The sequence below is a fragment of the Vollenhovia emeryi genome, unplaced genomic scaffold, assembly GCF_000949405.1.
Source record: "Vollenhovia emeryi isolate VEMERY1.0 unplaced genomic scaffold, V.emery_V1.0 DF939160.1, whole genome shotgun sequence".
Taxonomy (NCBI): domain Eukaryota; kingdom Metazoa; phylum Arthropoda; class Insecta; order Hymenoptera; family Formicidae; genus Vollenhovia; species Vollenhovia emeryi.
The window spans coordinates 1,654,689-1,664,013 of NW_011967206.1; the positions used below are offsets into that span (position 1 = coordinate 1,654,689).

Sequence of the window (9,325 nt, forward strand, 5' to 3'; positions counted from 1 at the left end):
GTCTACAATAGAGATTTAAGCCCTAAAGCCTCCGCTACAATGATTCTCGGTTCTGTCTACAATGGTCGTAGTCGTAGTCGCTCGATAAGTCCCAGTCTACAATAGATGATTTAAGCCCTAAGCTTTAAGAAATTGGCCAATCACGGTCAAGTATGAGTAGAATGCGCGACTGTGATTAGTCAATTTCTTAAGGCTTAGGGCTTAAATCTCTATTGTAGACTGGGACTAAGAATTGACCAATCGCAGTCGATTATTCTTACGACTACGACCATTGTAGACAGAACCGAGAATCATTGTAGCGGAGGCTTAAGCCTTAAGAAATTGACTAATGACAGTCGCGCATTCTACTCATACTTGACCGTGATTGGCCAATTTCTTAAAGCTTAGGGCTTAAATCATCTATTGTAGACTGGGACTTATGCTGATTGGATAGATCTAGAAGAATAGCTCTATTTCAGCACAGATCTGAAAGTATAATCCAATGAACGCAAAGCGCTTAGCAAGCGCAAACTTCTGCTGGACACAGGCATTGTAGACAGAACCGAGAATCATTGTAGCGGAGGCTTTAAGCCCGTATCAGACTACGGATTGAGATTGGGGATTAGATGGAAATTTGACCAATCAGAGTAAAAGTTACTGCACTTGAGATTAATAAACTTTACTGTGATTGGTTAAATTTCAATCTAATCCCATTCCCAATCCATAGTCTGATACGGGCTTAAGTCCGTATCAGACTACGGATTGAGATTGAGATTAGATTGAAATTTGACCAATCAGAGTAAAGCCCGTATCAGACTACGGATTGAGATTGGGATTAGATCGAAATTTGACAAATCAGAGTAAAATTTAAGCCCGTATCAGACTACGGATTGGGATTGGGATTAGATTGAAATTTAACCAATTACAGTAAAGTTTACTCAAGTTCAGTAACTTTTACTCTGATTGGTCAAATTTCAATCTAATCCCAATTCCAATCCGTAGTCTGATACGGGCTTTACTGAACTTGAGATTAGTAAACTTTACTGCGATTGGTCAAATTTCAATCTAATCCCAATCTCAATCCGTAGTCTGATACGGGCTTTACGTTGAGTGCAGAGGACGCAACTAAAACGAGCAAACCCGATTAACTTTACAGACATAACCTCACACATGACTTGAAACCTGAGGAATCATGACAAGTTTATACACGTATTTGCGTTGCAAGAATTCTTAGTTTCTCCTAGCACTGATAGTGCACCGGCAATTTTGTGAATTAAAAATGAGGGGAAGCGTGATCTTAACAATGAGAATTTTAATCATACCGAGATAAATACTTATCCGTGACATCTCTCGTACGTAAAGTGTACGAATGTACCCTGTACAAATGTTTGACATTGTCACAGAGAAAATTTATATATTCAAATGAGGCTCGCATAGAGACCAATATATCTTGCAACGTCTCGTAAAGAAAGGAGAGAGAGAGAGAGAGATGGTACTACCAGCGCGTATAGCACACAAAGCCAACAGAGTATCGTACCATTATCATAATATCTTTGCGATATGTTTGCTATTATTTACATTGTTCATCGTACTCACCTCGGTGTACCATATTTTTAAATTCGGTAGTACGCAGAAGCATTCCGAACATATTCCTGTAACGTTGAACGACATAGATGCCCTGCCCGTTCAAGCGTTGCCTGCCGACTCGGGCGCGGCGGATGCGACCAATTCCTCTTGCACGTACTTCTCCTGCTTCAACGTGTACCGATGTGGCAGCCAGGGAAACAAGCTCCTGGTGTACGTCTATCCACCCAAGATGTACTTGGATTCCACCAACAGGCCGGTGACCTGCCAGATGACGAAGGAGTACTATCAGATTCTCAGTGCTATCGTCAACAGCAAGTTTTACACTCCCAATCCGTACGAAGCTTGTATCTTCGTCCCCTCCATCGACACTCTCAATCAGAACAGGTTGAGGCTGCAAGAGGTCTCTCAGGCCCTTAGGTCGTTGCCTTTCTGGAACAAAGGAGAGAATCATCTCATCTTCAACATGGTGCCTGGAAGCGCGCCGGACTACAACACGGTTCTCGACGTGCCAGTGGGAAGAGCGATGGTCGCAGGCGCCGGAATGTCATCGCTGACCTACAGGCCCAGCTTCGACGTCAGTCTACCGATCTACAGTCCGCTTGTCAACAATCTGAAAACGAACCACAGTAATATAAGGTAACGCCTCCGTACTGCCGTTTCTCGTTGCGCGTACGCGCGGTAGTAATTACTTTGCATTTTAGAGTGTGGCTGGTGATGTCGTCGCAGATCAACATCAATACTGCTTTCGAGCAGGATCTAATAGAAATAAAAACGACGTATCCGAAGGACATCTTGGTGCTGGGCCCGTGTCTACATTTTAATCCAATGAACAATACGATACGTTGCGTAGGAGAGGATATATACACGTATCCTGATAGCTTGCAAGTAATACGATCGCGATCAATCTTCAACATCCAAAATATCTTCCCCTTATTAAAGTATATACCTGAAAGTGTCTCGTATTTTCAGACAGCAACGTTTTGTCTGATAATCCGTGGTGCTAGGCTGGCCCAAAGCGCACTCCTGGACGCGATGGCTGCCGGTTGTATACCTGTGATCGTAGCCGACTCTCTAATAATGCCATTTCACGACGTGATCGACTGGACCAAGTAGGATGCACTCCCGAATTAATATCTGCTGCCCTATATTTTAATGCAACGTCTCATTTGACTTGCAATTCTCTCTCTTGTCGACAGGGCTGCTGTTTTTATACGCGAAGTCGATGTTTTATTAACGGTACAACTGTTGAAAAAGATATCTCATCAGCGCATCGTGGAGATGCAGGAGCAGAACGCGTGGCTTTACGATCGTTATTTCAGTTCGATGGAGAGGATTACCGAAATTACGTTAGAAATACTCGCGGACCGCGTGTTTCCATACTTAACACGAGATTACTCGTACTGGAACGTACCATCGTACAAGGTGGGTAATTACCGAAATTGGGAAGTTAAAACAAAGAAGCTTTTCTGTATTAAACGAATGCTTTTATGCAGGGAAAGCTCTCGCCGCTCTTTCTGCCGGTGACTGCGCCTAAGACACGTGGCTTCACCGCCGTGATATTAACGTACGACAGACTGGAGCTACTGTTCCTATTAATTAATAAACTCGTCAAGGTGCCGAGTCTGTCCAAAGTTCTGGTAATTTGGAATAATCAGCATAAAGATCCACCGCATTGTAAGAGCTTTTAACGCATACATATTGATTATCACCCAAGTTTTGGGTACGCACGTACGCGTACATTTTACACTTGGTAATTTAACGTCACGACATTGTAGCTACCAGGTGGCCGAAAGTGAATAAGCCATTAAAAGTAATACAAACGAAGGAGAATAAACTGTCCAACCGCTTTTATCCGTATGACGAGATTGAAACTGAAGCAGTACTGTCAATAGATGACGACATTATTATGTTGACTGCTGATGAAGTAGAGTTCGCTTATGAGGTATCGCTAATTTTGTTTCGTAACATTTACGTAGTCTGAAAAATTACGGTATATTCATATCATCCTCTTTGGCGCAAATTGAGAATAAAAATATATTTGGTAAATTTTTAGGTGTGGAGGGAATTTCCGGATAGAATTGTTGGGTTCCCATCGCGCCTACACATGTGGGATAATGGTACTAACTGTTGGAAGTACGAAAGCGAGTGGACGAACAGTATTTCCATGGTTTTAACAGGGGCAGCTTTTCATCATAAGGTAAACTTGCACTGTTGAACCTGCGAGAGCCTGCGTTATTCTTTGTTCACGAAGTTACAAGCTCTGTTACATTATACTCAACATTTTTATTTAACGTTTCAGACCACGAACACAATAAAAATCCTTGGATTTTATTTTTTGCAAAAAACCAACATCCTCTCCTGTTATCCTCACCTCAAGATTGTATAAGTAAATCCAACAAAGTAAATCATTCCATTTCTCGTACCGAGTATTGAATTGTGCGATTATCACATGGGACTTTACGTTTGTCTTAATGCCTTTCAGTATTGGAATTACATGTATACTACGGCCATGCCTGGTGACATAAAGGAATGGGTCGACGAGCACATGAATTGCGAGGACATCGCAATGAATTTTCTGGTAGCAAATATTACTGGAAAAGCTCCGTTAAAGGTAGACAAGATCTTCGGCCAATGTACTGGCGTTATTTGAAAACTGTCTAAAATTTTACAGGTGACACCAAAGAAGAAGTTCCGATGCCCCGAATGTACAAATACCGAAATGTTGTCTGCGGATTTGACACACATGGTGGAACGTACGCAGTGTATAAACAAATTTTCTTCTATTTATAGCACTATGCCGTTGGAGTCGGTTGAGTTTCGTGCAGATCCGGTGCTCTTCAAAGATGTATTCCCGGAGAAATTGAAACGATTCAACGACATAGGCAGTTTATAATTTGCATATAGCTTCTGTTAAAATGATCGTGAAAGTCAGTTTAATATAAATCATAGTACTTCGATCCTGATGATCGAAAAGCCGTTAAAAAGGAAGAAAGAGGCCATTTATCGAGAATATCAAGCGAGATGTATATAAAGTGTCTAGTTATAATAGGCAGATTTTTATTTAAAGCTAAACTAGATCTAGTATTTTTTTCTTGAAATATTATATCAAAATGTTTACGATAGAGTTTATTAAACTTGTGAGTTATTTATTTTCTATTATTTGACTTTAAATAACGATGAATTGTAAATTTTTTTAAGTCTTTTTGGCTAAAGGAGTTCGATGTCTTTACTTACATCCCTTGGCCATATAACATAGATTCTCTCTATATTTGAATTTCTTGATACATTTATATCACTTCATAAATACTTATGCATTTTAATTGTAAATTTTTTTTCTTAATAGAGTCAAATATACAGGGTGAGGAAAAAGTATGGAAACCCCTAAATTTTTCAAAAACTGCATTTTAGAAACATAAGATGGTGTCATTAATTTGACCGTATAACTTTCGTCTCAAACATTTGTTTCTAAAATGTATAGTTTTCGAAAAAGTTAGGGGTCTCCATACCGTTTTCTCACCCTGTATATATTCGTTTCTTCTCGAAACAAATTATGGATTTTGTTAAGATTGATTGCACACCCGAATAATTAGCTGCAAGATTCTTTTAAAACGTGACCTCGATGTCTCCCCTTAGTTCCATCTAGGCTTTATTGGATGCAATGGCATTTTATATACACATGTATTTTATCTGTATTATACATATAAAGTAGTAGGTGAAATATTTGATATGAAGTATAAACTAAAGATTAAATTGTTATCAGGATATATTGTATTTACATATGTTAATAATTATCATTGTATTTATACGATTTGCAATGAAATATATAGTCAAGTCTATGTATAATAGTAATATAAAATTTTTAATATAAATATTAAATATTTATATAAATATTTAATATAAAATTTAGGAAAATATACTTGCTATAGAAAATTGTGATCATGGAAAATTATTTAACTTGGTAGCATCTATATATTTCATGAAATTAACATGGATCTGTATAAAAATTTTGTATAGAGTATTTTACATTATAAATAGCGATTCCTTAGAAAAACTTATTATATTTGAGAACACGTATGTAATTTTAAACTTTATCAAGTCCCGTCAGCTTAAAACAAACACCTTCGACAATAGCTTTCTTACCTACTTCATGCGATGATAAGGCCGACATGTAGCTCTAGAAATAAAAACTTTTATAACAAATATGACCTACATATTTTTATATTAATAATTCTAAATATTTAGATATATTTTTACATTTATGAACATGTGTATAGAAACTGTACGAATGTTGAAAGGGAAAGAAAAATGGAATATGTACCATTGGTGCACGTTCACATGTATTCATGTAACCTATTATCATAGAATTTGTGGAATGGCTCCAGAGAAAGTCGCCCGAACCTTCTTGCTGCGAGTACCGTACGGCGATGACGCCGCCGAGCTTCTGTTCAAGTCCGCGGAGAAATTTGGAATCTGAGGAGAGAACACCTAGTTGTCACTACTTTCATTAATTCCCCATTGTACTAAATCTGCGACACACCGATGAAATCTGCGTTCATCGCTCGATGCAAACTCGTGGTCGGGCAAGTCGTGTCAGAGATAGCTTCTGCAACTGTACGCGCTAACGAGGTGCGCACAAGATGTTCTCCACAACCTGAAGTACTAGTGCCTACCGAATACGAGGTGTCTTTGCAAGCCCAGGTACCGCAGCCCCAAACTCCAGCCTGGAATTAGAAGGAGAAAATTTGGTAAACGAAACTTAAGTGTAAAACATTTCTCAACCGTCTGAACGTTGATACGATAAGTTGAATTGTACCTGCCCAACTCTTCCAGGATATTTCAAGATTATACCACCGCTTGAGCAGGCCGCAGCAATATTTCCACTGTCGTCAACGCATATTGCACCCACTGTATCCATCCGTTTCTTAGCACACTACAGCATAATAATTAGATTACAAATTGTAATCAAATGTAAAGTGACTTCTTTGTACCTTTTGAGCCTCCGCACTGCAGCCTTCTACTTTTCTTTTATAATGCTTGTATATCTTTTGGGATCTCACTGGAGAAACACATTGGACAAATAAATAAGATACATACTACAGTTTATACATAGAAATCGCAATTTGGTTCGTTAAAACCTACAAATTCTATATACCTGATATCAATTGTTCAGGTGGTAAAATTTGTATGCCCATCTCGTTCGCCCAAATGTGCGCCCCATTTCCGACCAAGAAGCTGTCGGAGAACGAAAATCAATAACGATGTTCATAATGCAATCGCTAACGTCTCGAAACTGTTCACGAGGTACCTAGGTGGAATTCTGCCGTATGCGAACTTAATGGACTGCTGTTCGCACAAACGTTTCGCCAACAAAACAGGATTTTTTATCCCGCTAACCGCACCGACTGCACCGTACTGCAAACTGTTACCATCCATTACACTCGCGTCACATTCCACCGTTCCGTTCAACGTGAGATTTGATCCGAATCCGGCGTTTGTCATAGGAGAATCTTCCAGTACAACCACTGCTTCCACCACCGCGTCCAGTGCATTGCCATTTGATCTCAAACTTTGAGTTCCCTGGGGAAACATGTAGCCAGTATGGAATTTACGGAAAATCAGATATGTATCGCGGCTGAGAGATTAAATCAATTTGAAAATCTTACCACTTTGCACGCTTCGCGACATAACTTTTGATACTTTTCCTTGAGCGACGCCGAGTGCTGCCCAGCACCTACGACAGAAAATAAAATGACAAGATGTTAGAACAGTTTAGACACCAATATTAATTGTAACGCGTCGTCTACAATGCGTGGAGTAAGCCTGGAGTAAGGAGTAAGGAAATAAATCAATTTTATTTCTTACTTCTATGTCAGCTCTTACGCTGACTCTCGGCGAATCAGAGCTAAGAATTGGAAGACAAATTATGCCTGCATTTTGACTTCCTTACATAAAAGCTGAAGCTTGTGGTTCTCTTATCCCTTACGCCAGGCTTACCCTGTGCAACGTAGACAACGCATAAGTTGTGCATAGATAATTACAAACCAACATGTACTGCGATAAATCCTTGCTTGTTATCACTCATGAGACTGAATCTTGCTTCTCGAATATATTTCTGTTTACAGTCCTCCTGGAATACAAAATCCTTCGCGAGCTGCAAAGAATATCGGGATGAGTAAAATTAAAACCCAACCGTATTGCTGTTGGTACAAACAATACTTGTTCAGAAACTTATTTCAAATGTGATAAATCGCAGTGAGCTTTTGCGGCACTGCATTATTTAAACAACATTCATAGCATAGCTGAGGACACCGGTACCCTTAAAGAAACTGTCAGCTTTTGTAAACGTAATTATCTAATTACATCAAGCGTAATCACGTTGTTTCTGTAAGACCTTGCGTCCTCGTGGATTCTCGTTCCTAAGAACTCAAAGACTGTACGTATGCAAACATTTTAAACTGCCCCTTACTTTCAACAACGCGTGAATCGCTCGTCATAAACACACAAGCCGAAACGTAAACACGGCATTCCCTGAAGTAAACTGCGAAAAGCGCTCAAGTCGCTCGTTTGCGATGTGATACGCGATCGACTTCAAGTAGATACGAAAAGTGCGTTCGGAAAGCGCGTCTTCTATCTTTGTTTGACGTATAAAGGCTATTCTACAATTGCGTAAACGTGGTTGTTAGCGGTTGTACAGTGTTGTAAAACACAGTTTTAAACTAGCATTTCCGATTGTAAAGCCTGTTGTAAAAGATGGCTGAACTTGATCTTCCACGACTACAACGATATAGGACGTAAAAGCTAACTAATCATTCATTTCAATTACGACGTATCTCACTCTATTGTATATTACTTTGATGTACAACACTTACTACTACTTCTAGGCCCGGTTTCACCAACGCGAGTTAATCTAATCGGTCGGTTAACTTGACAGGGTGCCAACATAAAACTTCTTTATTGACCAAGAAAATAGGTTAATAAAGAAGTTTTATGTTGGCACCCTATTAAGTTAACCGACCGATTAGATTAACTCGCGTTGGTGAAACCGGGCCCTACTCCTACAACCCTACAACTACGTTTACGCAATTGTAGAATGGCCTTAAGGCTGGGTCTACATTGGATGTCGTAAGTCGTGTCGGAAGAAATTGACCAATCACAGTTCATTGTTCTCCTTACGATCGAAGAATAATGAACTGTGATTGGTCAATTTCTTCCGACACGACTTACTACATCCTATGTAGACCCAGCCTAAAGCCTCCGCTACAATGGGTTTGTTTTCTGTTCCTGCACTGGTGAACTAGTGCAGTAAGCTAGAATGAGAAAAAATATGCTTGTCTAAAGCCCGCTGCAGACGATGCTATTTTTCCTGCTGGATTGCTTGCGATTTAGTAAATTACTATCGTTGCACCACTCAGCATTCAGGATTCCTAGTAATTTACTAAATCGCAAGCAATCCAGCAGAAAAAATAGCATCGTCTGCAGCGGGCTTTACTCCAATTTATTGCACTAGTTCACTAGTGTAGGAACAGAAAACAAGCCTAATGATTCTCGGTTCTGTCTACAATGGTCGTAGTCGTAAGAATAATCGACTGCGATTGGTCAATTCTTATGCGTCTGACTGAATACGATCGCAGTCGATTATTCTTACGACTACGACCATTGTAGACAGAACCGAGAATCATTGGCCGCGTTCAGCAGACACAACTGTTGAGTGAGCGCTCAATGATTTCTTAACGTGATTGGCTGGATCTAAAAGTATTAA

General features: G+C 39.6%; 2 protein-coding genes across 4 annotated transcripts; one reads left to right on the top strand and one right to left on the bottom strand.

The window, feature by feature from the left end:
- The first annotated feature begins 1,057 nt into the window (after nt 1–1,057).
- On the top strand, nt 1,058–4,939 carry LOC105564746 (exostosin-2). 2 transcript variants are annotated; one of them, XM_012017368.1, is made up of 9 exons: nt 1,058–2,202; nt 2,268–2,451; nt 2,536–2,675; nt 2,763–2,988; nt 3,060–3,240; nt 3,342–3,508; nt 3,620–3,763; nt 3,866–3,966; nt 4,049–4,131. In XM_012017368.1, the coding sequence occupies exons 1-8, from the start codon at nt 1,469–1,471 to the stop codon at nt 3,950–3,952; spliced, it is 1,863 nt and encodes a 620-aa protein (XP_011872758.1). In that variant the 5' UTR covers nt 1,058–1,468; the 3' UTR covers nt 3,953–3,966; nt 4,049–4,131. The 2 variants fall into 2 exon arrangements, with proteins under 2 accessions (XP_011872758.1, XP_011872757.1); XM_012017367.1 differs by lacking the exon at nt 3,866–3,966 and adding an exon at nt 4,238–4,939 and having other exon boundaries at nt 1,060–2,202; nt 4,049–4,177.
- A 225-nt stretch (nt 4,940–5,164) lies between these two features.
- Nucleotides 5,165–8,163, bottom strand: LOC105564747 (threonine aspartase 1). Of its 2 annotated transcripts, none has more exons than XM_012017371.1 (10): nt 7,958–8,163; nt 7,605–7,717; nt 7,230–7,297; nt 6,872–7,143; nt 6,719–6,798; nt 6,555–6,622; nt 6,380–6,496; nt 6,104–6,287; nt 5,885–6,036; nt 5,165–5,740 (listed from the first exon to the last, which is right to left on the bottom strand). In XM_012017371.1, the coding sequence occupies exons 2-10, from the start codon at nt 7,612–7,614 to the stop codon at nt 5,648–5,650; spliced, it is 1,044 nt and encodes a 347-aa protein (XP_011872761.1). In that variant the 5' UTR covers nt 7,615–7,717; nt 7,958–8,163; the 3' UTR covers nt 5,165–5,647. The 2 variants fall into 2 exon arrangements, with proteins under 2 accessions (XP_011872761.1, XP_011872760.1); XM_012017370.1 differs by having other exon boundaries at nt 7,609–7,717; nt 7,927–8,162.
- Nucleotides 8,164–9,325: the final 1,162 nt, after the last annotated feature.

What these genes read in the sequence shown, in the direction of transcription:
- LOC105564746 (XM_012017367.1), top strand. Translation starts at nt 1,469, where the DNA reads ATGGTACTACCAGCGCGTATAGCACACAAAGCCAACAGAGTATCGTAC. An exon ending in GACGTGATCGACTGGACCAA is followed by an intron (nt 2,676 to 2,762) that starts GTAGGATGCACT and finishes TCTTGTCGACAG; the next exon opens with GGCTGCTGTTTTTATACGCG. An exon ending in GCATAAAGATCCACCGCATT is followed by an intron (nt 3,241 to 3,341) that starts GTAAGAGCTTTT and finishes ACGACATTGTAG; the next exon opens with CTACCAGGTGGCCGAAAGTG.
- LOC105564747 (XM_012017370.1), bottom strand. Translation starts at nt 7,648, where the DNA reads ATGAGTGATAACAAGCAAGGATTTATCGCAGTACATGTTG. An exon ending in GTCGCGAAGCGTGCAAAGTG is followed by an intron (nt 7,144 to 7,229) that starts GTAAGATTTTCA and finishes ATGTTTCCCCAG; the next exon opens with GGAACTCAAAGTTTGAGATC. An exon ending in CATGTGAACGTGCACCAATG is followed by an intron (nt 5,741 to 5,884) that starts GTACATATTCCA and finishes TTTTATTTCTAG; the next exon opens with AGCTACATGTCGGCCTTATC.